Below are 20,150 nucleotides of genomic sequence, written 5' to 3'. Positions count from 1 at the left end.
TATTGTAAGTAAACCTTAAGAGATAGATATATGCTCTCGCGGACTTTTTTGTGGCAAAAAATGAGTACTTCACATCTTTAGTACATTGTTTTACTATATCTTTGTTGGTTTGCGCAGCGTTCGCGTGGAAAGCTCGCAGATGGCCGACTTATTCAACTTTCACCAGCATTGTTGAGGTTTCCCGTAGGAAATCCGGGATAAAATGTAGCCTATAGCCTTCCTCGATAAATAGACTATCTAACAGTGAAAGAATTATTCAAATCGGTTCAGTAGTTTCTGAGATTAGCGCGTTTAAACAAACAAACAAACAAACAAACAAAACAAACTCTTCAGCTTTATAATATTAGTATAGATTTCCTATGGACAATAATAATAATAAGGGATAATAATCTGTCTGTATAATATATGTACCATAATAAATAAATTAAAAAAATTATACAGTAGTATGCATGGATCGTAGCAAGTGGAAAAATGTAGTCTCCGCCTGCCCCTTCAGAAAAATGGCGTGATTATATAGTTTGTAGTACGTGAGAACATTGTTTCGAAAAAAGTACTTATCTCATGCGATCACGTAGGTACAAAACCTTCGTATCGATCCTAATCAATAAAAAAACACTTACAAACAAAAACAGTTTTCCAATCGTTAACAATAGTAGTTCCGATAACCGAAGGTTCTTATTCAAATCACAAAGAACAGATATTGTAACCCATTACGCAACATTGGCCGGAGAACGTGAGGGCATTTCTGAATGCAACGATAAATAGGAGTGATTTTGTGTGACTTGTAAATAATCGGTTGTGTTATTTCTTGTTGATATAACTCAATGTTATGTTAAATATGTGGTATTTTTTTTTAATATTTTAGCATGAATTGTAAGTTAACGTCAAATTTCAATTTAGTGGTTACAAAAACGATGGTAGTATAAAATTTTTAATTGTATCAGCACCAATCAATCAGCACCATTAATCTGAGATATGATAGCTTGTTAGGATACATACATACATACATACATACATAAAATCACGCCTCTTTCCCGGAGGGGTAGGCAGAGACTTGTTAGGATAATCTGATCTATTTTGTTTTTATTACGTATTTGATTTTTATAATAACTTAATAAAGAACTCACTAAAACTAACTATATATTTTTTTATATTGTTTGGACTTTTATGGGAGAAACTAACGCTTAAAAAGTAAAAATATATGAGCCCTTTTAAAAAACTAAAAATATGTGACTTATCACGCTTAGTAATTATCTCTTCTGTCTTATAATGTACATAAGTATTCGTTTCTCTAGCAATCGAAATGACTTGAAAATTAATCATTCAATGATAATTCCAAAAATTGCTTGTAATCATACCTACGTGACTTTCATATAAAGGCATCTCAATAGAAACTTCAATACTTCTATAGAATTATAAAAGAGACAAATTTATATCAATAGACTGATAGGAATTTTCTGAGCTGCATTATTATATCTCGAGTGTTTCATACTGTGACTCAGCGGGTGCTCCAGTACATCGCTTTCAGATATCGGAGAGTAATGCCAGTGTTATTTCAACTGTCTCAAAGGCGCCAGATTGTTCATAGTGACTAGCTGTTACCCGCGGCTTCATTCTCGTTGAAAAAAAAACTTACCTTACTTGAGGCTCTAGTTTGAGTTTATTCGTTACAAATAATAAAATACAAATTATTTATCTTTACAATATTAGTAAAGATTGTGAAACTCAAGTCTACATTTTTCCAAAATAATACTCTTACCTTAAAAACTTACTTATAGGGCAATTCTTAGCTTTCTACATTCAGATGTGAATTGATTTAACAATAGATACTCATCAACTTTTAATTTAAATAATTATTAATTAAGTTAAAGAATTATTCGACATTATTATTAACATTTGTCATTCCAAATTAGCGTCTAATGCCTTGCAATTGTCTTCTTACCCCCAGGAATATTGTATCTAAGCGTAAATCTAGCTTGACTTCATGGAACAACTAAGATCTCTCCAAGCTTCTATATCAATAAACGGGATATCTTTGCATTGTTTTAATTGATTTCTGTAAAAACAAAATATAAGAAAAAAACGAATTAATTAATTGTTTACACTATCAAAACATATTTTTGATAATTCGTATAAATTGGCATTGAAAATACTAGTAAGAAGTAAGTCGTAGAATTGGTTCCATTGGCTGTCGTTTTTAAGCATTTAAAGTTATACTCTTCTAAAAAAAAGGTGAAACTTACCTAACTTCTTACTTTAGAGATAGACCTACAAACTTGGTATCCTTTTTTAGGCAATGGGCTAGCAACCTGTCACTATTTGAATCACAATTCTATCATTTAGCCAAACAGCTGAACGTGGCCTATCAGTCTTTCAAGACTGCTGGCTCGGTCTACCCCGCAAGGGATATAGACGTGATTATACAAATGAAAGTATGATGAAACTTACCCAGGTCTTATTCTCATAAAAGGTTTGGGTTGAATCTCTGTAACTGAGTCACCCACATCGCAAAGCAAACGAGCCATAGATGCCTTTCTTATTTCATGAAGTTGATCTAAAAATATGTTTGTTTATGATGATCTGATATCTTTGATAATTTTGATGAAAGCGACGACTGACTTTTTAAAAATGGTCAGATTTATAAACATACCTTAAAATAGGATCAGCTTATAAACTTGGGATTCGTCTTTTAGGGGATGGACTAGCAACCTGTCACTATTTGAATGTAATTTCTATTATTAAGCCGAATACAAGCTGAACGTGGCCTGTCAGTCTTTCAAAACTGCTGGCTCTGTCTACTTCGCAATGGATGTAGACGTGATCATATGTATATATGTATGTTAGCTTAGAAATCATGAATGAATTTCCTAAAATAAAAAAAATATTTTTACATTATCTTATACAGCAAGTGTGATGTAAGTCAGCTGTATCAGGCATCCTAGAAGTCCACAATCCACACTAATAATAAAGAGGAAAGATTTGTATTTTTGTATGTTTGTGTGGAATAAACTCAAAAACTACTGGTCCGATTTTGATAAAATTTGGCACAGATATAGAATAGACCTTCAAAATTGACATAGGCATAAATTTGTTTTGAAATAAATTTATTTCAAAATATAAAACACAAAAATATGTCCACCCGTGCGAAGCCGGGGCGGGCCGCTAGTCTTGCTATAAACCTAAAGCCTACACCGTCATCAATACTTTCGTCATTTGACAATGAAATATTGTTACTGCAATCCATGTTCACAGTCATGATCATTTCATTATCAACTTCTTCATTTAATTCCCATCCATCATTCCCAAGTTTCCGTGTAATTTCATCAATGTTTTTCAATTGTTATATTAAGTTACAAATAAAAATATTCTTACCCGCATCAAAAGCATGAGGTCTGTTCGTTCTCTCGTACCAATGTCTATCAGAAACTACAGTTCTCACAAGCTGTTCGACTATAATGCAATAGAAGGTGGTCGGCACTCTTCCTCCAGGTACCAGTTTTTCAAGCCACACACCAACCATCAGGTCAATGTCATCTACATCTTCGTATACGTCTTTTAGAATATCTACATTCTGTGGAAATAGTCCATTTGTTATAATTTGTATTTTACATACATACGGTCACGTCTATATCCCTTGCGGGGTAGACAGAGCCACCAGTCTTGAAAAGACTGGTAGGCCACGTTCAGCTATTTGGCTTAATGATAGAATTGAGATTAAAATAGTGACAGGTTGCTAGCCCATCGCCTAAAAAAGAATCCCAAGTTTGTAAGCCTATCCCTGAGACGACTTTTACGACATCTATGGGAAAGAAATGGAGTGGTCCTATTCTTTTTTGTATTGGTGCCGGGAACCACACGGTACATTTGTATTTTAATTTTGTTATTTACTAGCTGTGCCCGCTACTTCGTCCGCGTGGATTAGTTTTTTTGGGCATCATTGAAGCCCTCAAGGAGGAATATTTTTCCCCACTATTTTCACATTTTCCATTATTTCTTCACTACTTATGGTTGCAGCGTGATGATAAAAAAAATTCAGTTCGAACCAGTAGTTCCTGAGATAAGCGCGTTCAAACAAACAAATAAACTCTTCAGCTTTATAATATAAGTATAGATTTAATCAACGTGTACATTTAGAAATTTCACAAATATATCAAACTGGATTCAATAAAATTTGCTTCATAACTTGTAGTCATCAATAATTTAAGTCTTTGACTCTTAACAATTTTTTTTTTCAGTTTACATAAATTCTTTGAAATAATGAAATGTTTTGAAGACGTGAAAGATAATACTAGACTAAGCTCACGAAATTACTCACTTCAGCATCTATAAATTCTAATAAATCTTCGAAACTTTTGTAAGACTTCCCTGAACAATATTCCTTGTACTTCACGTAGGGTTGGAAACCGAACAGTCTGTTTTTAGCCAAATCGCTTGTTAGAATATCATTGGCTCGTTGGAATGGTCCGAGGCCAATCCCAGCTATCTGGAAATGTAACGTTTTTGCATACATACATAAATACATATGGTCACGTCTATATGCCTTGTGGGGTAGACAGAGCCAACAGTCTTGAAAAGACTGATCAGCCACGTTCAGCTATTTGGCTTAATGATAGAATTGAGATCCAAATAGTGACAGGTTGATAGCCCATCGCCTAAAAAAAGAATCCCAAGTTTGTAAGCCTATCCCTTAGTCTCCTTTTACGACATCCATGGGAAAGAGATGGAGTGGTCCTATTCTTTTTTGTATTGGTGCCGGGAACCACACGGTACTTTTTTGTGCTAATCAATAGTCACAACACTTGAAGTCTGTTTTTAAGTAGATGGCTTAATTACTTTTGATATTTTATTGAGATTGTAACAAATTCTTAGCCTATCGGTCAAACTTATAGAGCAAGAGCCCGTGAACGCCAGACATACCTTATTTTGTAAAAGCTGAAAGTTTCTGTAAATATGCCTCTAGTACAGGTAGGAACGATCCCCACCTATGGTACTCAGGCAGTGGTTGCTTTGGCAGGTAGCAGGTAATAAAGGTATACTTTTTTCAACCTGAAATTCGTTAATTTGTAAAGCTCAATTTTTTGATATTTTATCCGTAATAATACACAAACTCGCGTTACTCATTGCCAGACACGTACTATGGTTGCAACCCCTTGCCAGACACCCCTAAACTATAATATTTTGTAACTCTACTTACGTCATTTTGTAAAATCTGAATTTAATACATATTTTTTGGGGAATTATTCAAACAAAGTTTCTGAAGTAGCCAGACAGTTTTGAAGGTTCTATTATCCTGCCAGACGCATTGGAGTGAGCAAAAGATGCAAGAGTGCGGAGTATATGTAGTAACTGGAGCGAGTGGGACAGAGTGTTCGGTTTCTTGCGACGTTTCATTGCGCATCAGCTGTCGTTTATTTTAGGGATGTGACCTGATGAATCAATCCTCAAAAATCGATCTTTTTCCAAAATGTTTTTTACACTGTAAGTATAAATCAAAATCATAAAAAACAAGACAAATGTTAGAATTAACGATCTTTTTATCAAATTCTTATAACAATTATTAAATAAAAGCATTACAGTCTGAATGCAAAATTTTGAAAACAATGTTCATTAAGAATTATAAAATAAAATATTAATACTGTGAAAAAACGAAACAATTAATTCATATTATTTTTAAGTAATATGAAGTAAATTTTATTCAAAAAACAAATTTAATAATTTTCCTCATTGTCGCTGTCGTTGTCAATATCTTCATTTTCGTCATCACTCCAATCCTCAGATTGATCGTTAACATTATCTTCATTTGTTTCTGCAATAGTAAAATAAAATCTAGTTAATTATAAACTGTTATAAATCTGTGGGAGATGTTTTTATCTATTTATTACATACCTGATATTGTTTTTAGAGAATCACAAACATAATTCGGCAGTTGATCCCCGGCAAACTATTTAAAATTGTATCGATCATTTTCCAGAATCCAACCGTTATTCACTGGTTCATACGAGTATGTTGTTGGGTTTTTTAAGTGAGCATTGTTCCATATACAACATATATAATTTGCTCGCAGAAATTGCTGCAATAACTCGCTTTTGCAAGGTGGTAAGCAACTAGCGTCAAAATTTTACTAATTAAATTTAATTCGGTAAGGTATTAATCATTGGGAACTTTAAGTCAAATTATCTTATTGTTTTTGATTAAAAAAGATTTGAAAATAAATGTTTTGTTTTCTACCTGATCTGATACATTGATGATAATAGTAATAAAAGAAATTGTTAAAAGAATTTGATAAAAAGATCGTTAATTCTAACATTTGTCTTGTTTTTTATGAATTTGATTTATACTTACAGTGTAAAAAACATTTTGGAAAAAGATCGATTTTTGAGGATTGATTCATCAGGTCACATCCCTAAAATAAACGACAGCTGATGCGCAATGAAACGTCGCAAGAAACCGAACACTCTGTCCCACTCGCTCCAGTTACTACATATACTCCACACTCTTGCATCTTTTGCTCACTCCAATGCGTCTGGCAGGATAATAGAACCTTCAAAACTGTCTGGCTACTTCAGAAACTTTGTTTGAATAATTCCCCAAAAAATATGTATTAAATTCAGATTTTACAAAATGACGTAAGTAGAGTTACAAAATATTATAGTTTAGGGGTGTCTGGCAAGGGGTTGCAACCATAGTACGTGTCTGGCAATGAGTAACGCGAGTTTGTGTATTATTACGGATAAAATATCAAAAAATTGAGCTTTACAAATTAACGAATTTCAGGTTGAAAAAAGTATACCTTTATTACCTGCTACCTGCCAAAGCAACCACTGCCTGAGTACCATAGGTGGGGATCGTTCCTACCTGTACTAGAGGCATATTTACAGAAACTTTCAGCTTTTACAAAATAAGGTATGTCTGGCGTTCACGGGCTCTTGGGCTATTATAAGCACGTTGATTCATATTTACTAACTTCTCAGGAATAGGTAGGTGGGAGGTCAGAGAGCCAGCTGGTACACACTATGTACTTTTATTCCATATCAGACCAGTACAAAGTCATGTGCCGTGTGGTTTCAACAAAAAAAGAATAGGACCACTCCATCTCCTTCGCATGGACGTTGTAAAAGGCAACTAAGGGCTTATAAACCTGGGATAGGCTTAGGCGATGGGCTAGCGACCTGTCACTATTTGAATCTTAATTCTATCATTAAGCCAGACAGCCGAACGTGGCACATCAGTCTTTTCAAGCTGTTCGTTCTGTCTATCCCGCAACGGATATAGACGTGATAAAATGTATGTATAAAGTCTTACTTTAAAAACAAAGATTATACTCACATCATAATCAACAGTATAATCTACCTTCCCACTGGCTTGTCTAAAGCTTCCTTGAGTAATAAAGTCTAAATTGTTATCAACACCCAGAAATCCTGTTCTCAAGGTCAGATTTACAAGAGGTACTTGTTTTAGATAACGACCTTTATTGTCATACATCCTGAAAAGAGATATATCTTTAATGGCTACAATGCAGTGTGCCAATCGACTATCGATAGGCTATCGATACTTGGATCTAAAAGCAATAGTGGATAGTCGATCGATTCAATTGTTAGAGCATTTAGTTAAAACTCGATAGAATTGAATAGATTTTTCATTTTCACTTATTGACGTCACATCACTTAAATCTAACTATATCTACTACCGCTTCCAGAGCATGTGTAGAAGAAGCGGCGGAACAAATAACACTGAATGAGTTAGCCTCGAAGTAAGTTCGAGACTTGTGTTACGAGATACTAACTCAACGATACTATATTTTATAATAAATACTTATATAGATCCAAGACCCAGGCCAATCAGAAAAAGTTCTTTTCTCATCATCATATATATATTTCATTGTAGCAGACATCAATCGTCGATCGATGATGACGGCCTCTGTGGCGCAGCGGCAGTACGCTTGTCTGTGACACCGGAGGTCCCGGGTTCGAATCCCGGCCAGGGCATGATGAGAAAAGAACTTTTTCTGATTGGCCTGGGTCTTGGATGTTTATCTATATAAGTATTTATTATAAAATATAGTATCGTTGAGTTAGTATCTCGTATCACAAGTTTCGAACTTACTTCGAGGCTAACTCGATCTGTGTAATTTGGCCGGTAAAAAAATAAATAAATATATAAGCCCCTGTGTAGTTTGTGCGTTGTAACTGACTGAACAGAATTGTAACCAGAAGTGATATCCCGTGATACCGTTACTGCGTTAAAAAAATTCAAGCAAATACACTTTAATTGGAATTAAGAAATTGATAAAAACATTATGATCAACCTTTAGATCCATCGATTCGAAATTTGCTCTTATTTTGTGTAGATATGACAATACAGAGAGATAAAATAAAATAAGACTTAACTAGTATCACTACGTAGTATAAAACAAAGTCGCTATTTTAGTCTGTATGCTTAAATCTTTAAAATTACGCAACGGATTTTGATGCGGTTTTTTGTAACAGGTAGAGTGATTCAAGAGGAAGGTTTTTATGTATAATAACACCTATTAAATAATGGAGAAATACCTATTTTGATAAATAAACATATTGATTTTTTCCGAATTTTGCACCCGTGCGAAGCCGGGGCGGGTCGCTAGTATATTATAAATGCGTCTTGCCTGATATAAAGATTACATAAACGAATGATTTCCCAGAAGACGATATGAAGTCAACCATAGCCTTTATACTTACTTAAATATTACATGAAATATCTTACTTGATCGCCCCTTCCTGCATAGTATGAATATAACGCCACATAAAAGGGAATTCCAGAGACATTTTCGGCAGGACATTCGGGTTGTATAAGTCTCTAAACCCACGGGAAGGAGATATGACGCTGTCTCGCAGCAAATTCTCACGACCTGTATAAATTTAAAACAGTTTATCTCTTTTATATCGTCATGCTATTAACCTAGGTATGTTCTTCAAAAAAGCATGCTATTTTCATTGGAGTTAAGTAGAGAATTCGCTATATATCTTTGGCTTTATATATGTATTTAATCTAGGTATACTAATATAATAAAACTGAAGAGTTTGCTTGTTTGTTTGTTTGAACGCGCTAATCTCAGGAAGTACTGGTTCGAATTGAAAAATTCTTTTTGCATTGAATTGACCATTTAACGAGGAAGACTTTAGGCTATACCTATAACATTACGCTGCAACTTTGAGGAGCGAAAAAATAATGGAAAATGTGAAAAAAAAATGTTATTTTTCCTTGATGGCTTCAATGATGCCCAAAATAATTTTTCGACGCGGACGAAGTCGCGGGCACAGCTAGTTAATCACATATATTCTTGATTGTATTAAAATGTTTTATTACTGCCCGATAGTAACATAATATCAAAGCCTTTACTTTTTGCAAAAAATCCTTATAATCAATCTAACTAAAATAAATAATCAACACTCACCCATCAAAATCGGTAACATTTCATAGAACAATATCTGCATCACGACAGCAATATTTATATCCCTCGCTGTGTAAAAGAGGTTCTCATCACTCCAACAAGGGTTCAACGTTGCTAGTTCATTTGCCACCTTATTGTGATGGCGCCAAGTCCAAATGGTGAAGAGATTGATACCGAGGATTGAATTGGGACCTTGTTCGGCTGATTAATACATATAATCACGTCTAAATCCCTTGCGGGGTAGACAGAGCCAACAGTCTTGAAAATACTGATAGGCCACGTTCAGCTGTTTGGCTTAATGATAGAATTGAGATTCAAATGGTGACGGCTGTATAAATAATATAACTGATTCAGCATGCTTCTAATGTTTTAAGACTTAAAATATTGAAATAATAAATGTGGTTACATAATATAATAATTGATTAATGATTAAGTGCCGCGTGGTTTCCGCCAACAATATAAAAAAGAATAGGACCACTCCATCTTTTTCCCATGGATTTCGTAAAAGGCGACTAAGGGATAAGCTTATAAACTTGGAATTCTTCTTTTAGGCGGTGGGCTAGCAACCTGTCACAATTTAAATGTCAATTGTATCATTAAGCCTAACAGCTGAACGTGGCCTGTCAATCTTACAAGAATAATGGTTCTGTCTATCCCGCAAGGGACATAGACCTGATTATACGGATAATTATTAATTGTATATGATGGCCTTGACACGACTATCAACAAGAATGTATATCATACTAATATTATAAATGCGAAAGTTTGTGAGCTTGTCAGTATGGATGTTTTTTAATCTTTCACGCAAAAACTACTGAACCGATTACGATGAAATTTGGTATGAAGGTAGCTGAAAACCCAGAATAACATATAGGCTACTTTTTTCCCGGAGCTCCCGTGGGATTGATTCCACGGACGAAATCACGGGCGGCGTCTAGTTACAAATAAGATTAAGGAATTTTAATAATCACTATGTTTTAGAGACGAACGTATCTTGATCAAATTAAGGACGTCCTGGTAAAGGGTCAGGTCAAAAGTACCCGAAACCGCCGAGCTTGAAGAGAGTTATGAATGTGGATGAAGCGAAGGAAATATGCAGAGATCGTGGCAAGTGGAAAGAGGTAATCTCTACCTACCCCTCCGGGGAAGAGGCGTGATTTTATGTATGTATGTATGTGCTATGTTTTATATTAAAACACTTACGTGTATCGTGACATCTAGTTTCGGCTGGTCGCTGGTTGAGAGAACACAAATGATTCGAGTTTCTGGAAGAAGGTGGCCAAATTCTTCCATTTTCATACTCATATTTCAATAAACCATTTTGATATAATCTTCCCTTACGGTTTAAGTTGTCAATATTATGACCGTAAACTTGAGACAAGTCGAATATAGGTGTTGTTGTTACGACCTGAAAACTTATACATATGATCACGTCTTTACCCCTTACGGGGTAGACAGAGCCAACAGTCTTGAAAAGACTGATAGGCCACGTTCAGCTGTTTGGCTTAATGATAGAATTGAGATTCAAATAGTGACGGGTTGCTAGCCCATCGCCTAAATGAAGAATCCCAAGTTTATAAGCCTATCCCTTAGTCGCCTTTAGTTGAAAACTTATGTGTAAAGTAAAATTCCTTAACTATAATATGTATATTTTATATCTTATATATAAAATTCTCGTGTCACAATGTTCGTTCCCGTACTCCTCCGAAACGGCTTGACCGATTCTCATGTAATTTTGTCAGCATATTGAGAAGCTCTGAGAATCGTCCAACATCTATATTTTATACCCCTTAGTGATAAGGGTTGTCCACCCTATATTTATATGGGAAAAAAACGTTTGCCGGGACAGCTGGTAATATATATATATATATATATTCCTAATCTATATACGCATAGATTATATGAAAATGCTGCAGTGTAGTTCGTTCCGCCGCTTCTTCTACACATGCGCTTTGGAAGCGGTAGTAGTTATATTTAGATTTAGGTGGTATGACGTCAATTCTATAAAAACCTTTTCAATACGTTACCCGTTCAGGAACCGTATCCTTTTCGGTACAGCCGACAGACTGGAAGGATATCGGCCTGGTCATATTGAGACATCTGATATTGGAAAATCTGAACACTGGATCATCGTCCGGAATTCTGTTGGGCGTGCACTCTCTGTCAGTTTCACCCTTTTCGGTACAGCAATGTTGTTTCCATATTATGTAGTTTACTATAAAGATTATTAATTTTATAAAATAACGAAAAAGAAGAGATTCCAATAGAAAATTTAAGAAAGTAATAAAGTTTTTGAATAACATACATACATATGATCACGTCTATATCCCTTGCGGGGTAGACAAAGCCAACAATCTTGCAAAGACTGATAGGCCACGTTCAGCTTTTTGGCTTGATGATAGAATTGAGATAGAGTGACAGGTTGCTAGCCCATCGCCTAAAAGAAGAACTTCAAGTTTATAAGCCCATCCCTCAGTCGCCTTTTACGACATCCATGGCAACGAGATTGAGTGGTCCTTTTTAATTGAAGCCGGGAACCACACGGCACTTTGTATATAACGTTTAATATAACACACGATTAATATAACAATTAAACCTTACGTACTACGGTGCCGTGTGGTTCCCGGCACCATTACAAAAAGAATAGGACCACTCCATCTCTTCCTCATGGATGTCGTAAAATATGATGTCGCGTGGAATAGTTATTTTGGGCATCATTGAAGCCCTCAAGGATGAATAATTTCCCCCGTTTTTTACACATTTTCCATTATTTCTTCGCTCCTAATAGTTGCAGCATGATGTTATATAGCCAAAAGCCTTCCTCGATAAGTGATCTATTCAACGCACAAAGAATTTTTCAATTCGAACCAGAAGTTCCTGAGATTAGCGCGTTCAAACAAACAAACTCTTCAGCTTTATAATATTAGTATAGATATTCCCAGAGTTGGTTGGGGCTTACAATGGCTAATTGCCAGGTAACTTATCGTAAAAACATGGATAAATTATTTCGAACTCTAGGCGTTACATCCTCACCTCTATGGAGAGAAGTCCGGGGTACGCCTTCGACCATAATTCTGGATTGGGTAAGTCATTTTTTACATGAAGCGACTCCCATCTGACCTAAGCAACCTTTTCAGGGAAACGTAACCCAAATTGGATCATGTTTGACAGAATGTGCAGGATTCCTTACGATGTTTTCCTTCATTGTCAGAGCATCTCAAAAAAAGGTGATTAATACATCATTGCCGAGGTGGAATTCGAACCTGTGCCTTAATGCGCATCAAGCATACATACATACATACATAAAATGACGCCTTTTTCCCGGAGGGGTAGGCAGAGTCTACCTCTTTTTTTTTACCCCTTTTGACCACTCCATCTATTTCCCATGGATTTCGTAAAAGGCGACTAAGGGATAGGCTTATAAACTTGGAATACCTCTTTTAGGCGATGGGCTAGCAACCTGTCACTATTTGAATCTCAATTCAATCATTAAGCCAAATAGCTGAACGTGGCCATTCAGTCTTTTCAAGACTGTTGGCTCTACCCCGCAAGGGATATAGACGTGACCATATGGACATATGTATGTGTGTATTAAACCTTACCAGTATCATGGACGTGTACCTATGTGTGTATTAAACCTTACCAGTGTCGTGGACATGTACCTATGTGTGTATTAAACCTTACCAGTGTCATGGACGGATAACACGTCGCTGACCACAAACACCAAGAAGTGAGTGGTCAGTTGTGTGAGGACCTGGTCAGGCACGCGACCTTCGGAGAGGAGACGCGTCCTCAGATAGCGAGATAACGGCATCGGAGATCCTGATTTAGTTGTTTTCTGTTCAAAATCTGTGAAAAAGAAAAAATAACTGAACTAACTCATGTAACAAAGTGAATAAATGAAAATAAAAATTACTTTATTTAGTACCTCGTGTATGTATGTGGCTATGTCTTCTGTGAATAAATATACCTACATATAATCACGTCTATATCCCTTGCGGGGTAGACAAGGTCAATAGTTTTGAAAATACTGGAAGGCCTCATTTAGCTATTTGGCTTTACGACATCTATGGAAAAGATAGAGTGTTTCGATTCGAAAGTATCAAAAACCACACGGCATAAATAACGTTGTAATAAATTTTTACAAAAACTAAATAAAAATTGGTGGAACGTCATTTCATTACCCGAAACCGAAGCTTGCATGAAATGAATTATGAATGTTTTTGGAGCGGAAGAAGTATGCAGAGTGGAATGATGTAGCCTCTGCCTACCCCTCCACGACAGAGTAGACATTACGTACCCTTGTCATACACAGCAGGCAGCAGTCGGACTTGCGGAGTGTTAGCGGCGCCAATACTAGGATGATTGATGTTATTACAGGAACCATCAATACGTTTCCATTCATTGGTATTGCATGGTTCAATATCATTTGTGCACCAACTGTAGCAAAGGTCATAAATTTCAAATAAAAAATCGGTTGTAAAGTCGGTTTACTGATGACAGTTGAACGTGACAATGTGTTAAGAAAATACTGATGGAATGGTAGCATGTCTACGCAGACGCATCGCTCACTCAAGTAGGAGAGAGACGGATGTCGAACGCTGCCGAACGCGAAGGCCGATTGTGCCTCTTTGTCGCTCGTTCCGCGCTCTCGCTTGCACTTCAAGCCTTACATGGAACGCCTCAGAGCGAGGTAACGCCGCATGAGTCATGTTTTTTCGTGCGTGTAGCCGGCTCATCGAATAATAAGACGTGGTCACGTCAAAAAAAAAATACATACGTGAAAGACAAAGCCAACAGTCTTGAAAAGACTGATAGTCCATGTTCAGCTGTTCGGCTTAATGATAGAATTGAGATTCAAATAGTGACAGGTTGCTAGCCCATCGCCAATAAATGCCGCCGGTAAATGAGCATTCCTCTGTCACCAGGCAGCAGTGGTGACAGTATTGACAGAAGAACGAAGATATGGGATCTGATCTGGTAGGGTTTCTGTCAAACTCAAATACTGCGATAAGAGAGGCCAATGGGGAAACCACCGAACTAAACTAAATTAAATAAATATATAAGGGACAAATTACAAAGATTGAGTTAGCCTAGAAGTAAGTTCGATACTTGTGTTACGAGATACTAACTCAACGATACTATATTTTATAATAAATACTTATATAGATAAATACCAGAAGACCCAGGCTAGTCAGAAAAAGTTCTTTTCTCAGTATGTTCTGGTCGGGATGCGAACCCGGGAGCGACGGTGTCACGGAAAAGCGTACAACCGCTGCGCCACAGAGGCCGTCTATGTTCCCTAAATGAAGTTAATATGGAGTAGGTCAGTTGGAGTTTCGTAAAAATAATTATTTTTTAAATAAAAATATCATTATATCAAAAATATACTTACAAAGTCGCATTGATTTTGTTATATCTCTTGATTTCTTCAATACCAATTTCCGTTCCAAGATAAGAATCATAAAATATGCCATAACACACACTAAATATTGAAATAAATACCCTCAAAGAAGAAAAATAATATGTTGTCATTTTTTTAGACAAATAAAGAAAAGTTTTTTATCTTATAAGGTGTCTCTTCACTGAGTAACAAATAAATAATGTAAGGTCGTTGATATTTTAAAAGGAACTCGAATAAAACTGGTTAGATTGTTAACGTTTCCTGCGAATAACCTCAAAATTAACAATAATTTATCAGTTAATTGTTTTATAGTTTACGTTTTATATACGAGAACTGGATACGGAAAAATTCGGTTTAAATTAGAATGTATATATATAAAATGTGCGTGATGCGCATTAAGGCACAGGTTCGAATTCCACGTCGGCCATGATGTATTAATCACCTTTTTTTGAGATGCTCTTACAATTAGGGAAAACATACATACATCAAATCACGCCTCTTTCCCGGAGGGGTAGGCAGAGACTACCTCTTTCCACTTGCCACGATCTCTGCATACTTCCTTCGCTTCATCCACATTCATAACTCTCTTCATGCAAGCTCGGCGGTTTCGTGTACTTTTGACCTGACCCTTTACCAGGACGTCCTTAATTTGATCAAGATACGTTCGTCTAGGTCTTCCCACTCCGACCTTTCCCTCCACACCCTCCATGTATATCTGCTTAGGGAAAACATCGTAAGGAATCCTGCACATTCTGTCAAACATGATCCAATTTGGGTTACGTTTCCCTGGAAAGGTTTCTTAGGTCAGATGGGAGTCGCTTCATGTAAAAATTGACTTACCCAATCCAGAATCATGGTCGAAGGCGTACCCCGGACTTCTCTCCATAGAGGTGAGGATGTAACGCTTGGAGTATGAAATAATTTATCCATGTTTTAACGATAAGTTACCTGGCAATTAACCATTGTAAGCCCCCAACTAACTCTGGGAATATCTATACTAATATTATAACATACATACATACATATGGTCACGTCTATATCCCTTGCGAGGTAGACAGAGCCAACAGTCTTGAAAAGACTGAATGGCCACGTTCAGCTATTTTGCTTTATGATAGAATTGAGATTCAAATAATGACAGGTTGCTAGCCCATCGCCTAAAAAGAATCCAAGTTTGCAAGCCTATCCCTAATATTATAAAGCTGAAGAGTTTGTTTGTTTGAACGCGCTAATCTCAGGAACTTCTGGTTCGAATTGAAAAATTCTTTGTGCGTTGAATAGATCACTTATCGAGGAAGGCTTTTGGCTATATAACATCACGCTGCAACTATTAGGAGCGAAGAAATAATGAAAAAAGTGTAAAAAACGGGAGAAATTATTCATCCTTGAGGGCTTCAATGATACCCAAAATAACTATTCCACGCGGACGAAGTCGCGGGCACTGCTAGTATCTAATATTTACTCAAAAAACAATGTATAATTTATAATCGACTATAATTAATGGGTTTATAAAATGTTATCTACAAGCCATTAAACATATCATACGTTCGCTGTCCAGGGCACTCGTTTGGTTTAGATCGAGTCTATGATATGCACCCACAAGTTTACGCCAATTAGGATACACTACATGTGATCGATTAAACGTTGGTTGGTGCAAGTTATAAACTTGAAGAGTCGATAACTGGTCGGAGACAACAGAAAGACGGAAGAGCTGTCAATAGATGCACTAATACGGGTATTAAACGCGCACGTGACGTGACGTACCTTTATTTTATACATACATATAATCACGCCTATATACCTTGCGGGGTAGACAGAGCCAACAGTCTTGAAAATACTGATAGGCCACGTTCAGCTGTTTGGCTTAATGATAGAATTGAGATTCAAATAGTGACAGGGTGCTAGCCTGTGAGGGACATAGACGTGACCCACTAATTAATTTCACTAGATACTCGTATAATTTCATCTTTATTTATCCCCCAAAGAGCCAACAGTCTCCAAAAACAGACTCATCCAAAAATCGCTATCTCGTATAACTCACGCCAGCCATGACGGTCAAATTGAAGGGTCTGAATTTAACGAGGTACACGTGTCCATGGCAATAGTTAGCGACTGTAATTAAGTGTTAACACGTCAGTCCCACGCGTGGGCATTGACGTGGGCCTGGTCGGGACAGGGGTACAATAGGTTTTGGAGAAATGCCGGTGATTTCGTTTGACATTGTAAAATTATTTATTTACTGATTTAAATGTGCCGTGTGGTTCCCGGCACCAATACAAAAAAGAATAGGACCACTCCATCTCTTTCCCATGGATGTCGTAAAAGCCGACTAAGGGGTAGGCTTATAAACTTGGGATTCTTCTTTTAGGCGATGGGCAATCAACCTATCACTATTTGAATCTCAATCCTATCTTAAAGCCAAATAGCTGAACGTGGCCTATCAGTCTTTACAAGACTGTAGGCTCTGTCTACCCCGCAAGGGATATAGACTTGATTGTATGTATGTATGTATTTAAATGTTTGATGTAAAAACAAAAAAGCGACATTTACAAATAACTCTCTTCTCAGTTATGTGCCGTACCAACAAATAAAAAAAAACAGCGAAAAGAGAAAAAATGGAGAATGCCCCAATTAACTCCACCCACAAGAGTTAGCACTTAAATTTAAGAAGAGACCCAAGAAAGCTTTCAATCCTTGATCCAACAAAAACGGTTTTCCCGATCAAACCAAGATTACGTCTTCATACAGTTGGACGCGCTGTGGTAAACGCTCCTTAATTGTATCCCTGGCCAATAGACAGACTGGTCACTAATTGACCACTGCCAATTAATTGACACTAAGCTTGACATACAAAACGACTGTCTGGGTAAACTAGGGCCAGTTGTTTTCGTAATGATCTGGTAACTGAGAAAAACAAAAATGAATCTATACTTATATTATAAAGCTGAAGAATTTGTTTGTTTGTTTGAACGCGCTAATCTCAGAAAGTACTGGTTCGAATTGAAAAATGTCAACACCATTATCAACAACTGAATTCAAGAATTAAAATAACAATGATGTATGTATCTACATTAAATTAGATAATCTACGTTGAAATTTCACCACTTCAAGAACCTATTAACATGTTTAGGGAATGCAAATATTATGTAGATAGTATTTGGCTTAGGGAGAAATAACACGACTGACGAATATACAGTGCATAGGGATGGGACCCTTCGTTATGGAACCCTAAAATAAATTGTTGATTTGCATGACTAACAAAGGTATTCACAGCTTCATTTCATTTGTATGAAATAGGTAACTTTTATTTTTATTCGGTATCAAAAAAGGAAGATCTGTTTAATTTTTGTAGGTATATTAATTGATGAACAGCCAGTGAAATTATTTAAAACAAATATCACGCATTTACTACATCTTACGAGGTAGACAGAGTCAGATTATTCGCTATCGCTATCCCATTTCACGTCATTATAAAAAACGGAATAGCAATAATTATTGCTTATAAGTATATCTAGTATTTATCGCGTAATAATTATAATAACACAGCGTCGCGCATGTCTTATGCATAATTATAAAATTTTGATGGTGGCAAGTTAGCTAGCCCATGATAAAAGAAAAATGAATGTTTCTACCACTCCAGGAAAAACAATATACAACAACAACATACATACATAAAATCACTCAATCACTCATCAATCATTCCTCTTTTCAGATAATAAAAAAAATCAACTTTTCAATGTACGCGCGTTATACAATCTTAATCTTTTACAATCCTAATAGATTAACAGGTTAACACGTCAATGAACGGATGCACTTTTAAAGTCAATAAGGGTCTGCAAGAACCGTTCAACATTCCGCGAGGCGCGCGCTGACTCAATCGCCTTACACTATGCACGCAGAGTCTGTAGGATTATGCAGACGGGCGGTTGAAACGCGGCGTTTTAATTTGTAACAAGAGGAATGGGAGATGTTGATTCGAACGTGTGTAAAATTGAGTGTAAGGTAATTTGGCTCTTTGTTCTTGAAGGTATAAAATAGATAGAAAATCGGAGCAAATAAGCCTTTGGTATCTTTTTGCCATATATCCAAGAATATAGATAAAGTAACATATGTCTTGACTTGTATGTATGCTACCTATTATTTTTTATAAAACTACGACTTAACCAGAACATGTTCATATTACTATATCAGTTAGATGCAGTCATTTGCATAGCAATTCGATCATTTGGATTAGATTTTTGGAGGAGAAAAATGAATCCAGTACATTTTGACGAACCATCTTGATGGAAAGTTTAAAGTTAATAAATTTTACAATTGTAAAAAACATTGGGATAATCATTACACTATTTAAAAATAATACAGGTATTAAACACGCACGTAACGTGCCTTTATTTTATCTCGTCCAAACTTAGGTAAGTCCATCGTTCCTGTTGAAATTGTTCGGAAGACAGATCAGTTGAAGTCATTACAATTTATATGCGCCATATAGCATGCATACATATAGTCACGTCTATATCCCTTGCGAGGTAGACAAAACCAATAATCTTGAAAAGAGCGATAAACATTACCATTTTTTGTACGTTAGTCATATTTATGTTAATTTTATAACAATTGCGATTACTCAGAAATTCAACTCAAATCGAGAGCCTCAAAAACGCCAGTCTACTCAGTAATTTGATACCGCAGAACAGTTTATCTGATTCGCACTGTGTCGTGTGTATCATACTGCATTCCTTGTCTGGCAAATTTCCTATCAAATAAATCTACATAAATGTCTCTTTTCTATGATATGAGCAATAAAATTTACGACCTTCCGTCGCGTTTAGTGCAGTAATAAAATTTATTTTTTACTTTTATTCGCCAGTCCGTCAACAGGTCGGTTTTATTACCTGTTTTTTGGAGAACAGGCACTGTGAATTAACATCTCAATTTATTCAAATCGTTAAATGAGAAATTCTTTATTTAAATACCTACATGTGTAATGAATACTTTTATGGAGTTTGTATTAAGTTTCTTCTTCACGAGGGCGGTATAACTGTAATGAAGTTTAATATTATCATTGTCTTTTTCTATATTCAAGTCTTTTATTTTTATTTTTGTCTTCTGGGAGGAAGGTCCTGTGACTGAAATTCAACACACATACATACAACAGGTAACTCTTAGATTATATAATGTAAAATTGCAAATAAACTTTAGTAACTGTAGTAACTGCATAACCCACGGACATTACTGTTCGAAATATTTTGAATTTTCTTGTGGGTCCGATACAATTTTTAATAAATACAATTCGGTACTTTTAGTAAGTAAGTTTATTTGCGTTAA

The 20,150-nt window shown here is 36.0% G+C and overlaps 1 protein-coding gene across 1 annotated transcript; it reads right to left on the bottom strand.

Annotated features, from left to right (window-relative positions):
- Positions 1-1,950: 1,950 nt before the first annotated feature.
- On the bottom strand, positions 1,951-18,493 carry LOC106143490 (peroxidase-like). Its single transcript, XM_060945183.1, has 13 exons — positions 18,483-18,493; positions 14,823-14,933; positions 13,728-13,867; positions 13,112-13,276; positions 11,455-11,642; positions 10,631-10,835; positions 9,431-9,628; positions 8,740-8,884; positions 7,323-7,483; positions 4,316-4,479; positions 3,373-3,571; positions 2,449-2,554; positions 1,951-2,056 (listed from the first exon to the last, which is right to left on the bottom strand). Exons 1-13 carry the CDS (start codon positions 18,491-18,493, stop codon positions 1,972-1,974), a joined length of 1,878 nt encoding a protein of 625 aa, XP_060801166.1. The 3' UTR covers positions 1,951-1,971.
- Positions 18,494-20,150: the final 1,657 nt, after the last annotated feature.

Source organism: Amyelois transitella, chromosome 7 (genome assembly GCF_032362555.1).
Source record: "Amyelois transitella isolate CPQ chromosome 7, ilAmyTran1.1, whole genome shotgun sequence".
Classification (NCBI taxonomy): Eukaryota; Metazoa; Arthropoda; class Insecta; order Lepidoptera; family Pyralidae; genus Amyelois; species Amyelois transitella.
The sequence above is the reverse complement of the archived record's forward strand: the minus strand, read 5'-3'. Positions and strand labels throughout refer to the sequence as shown.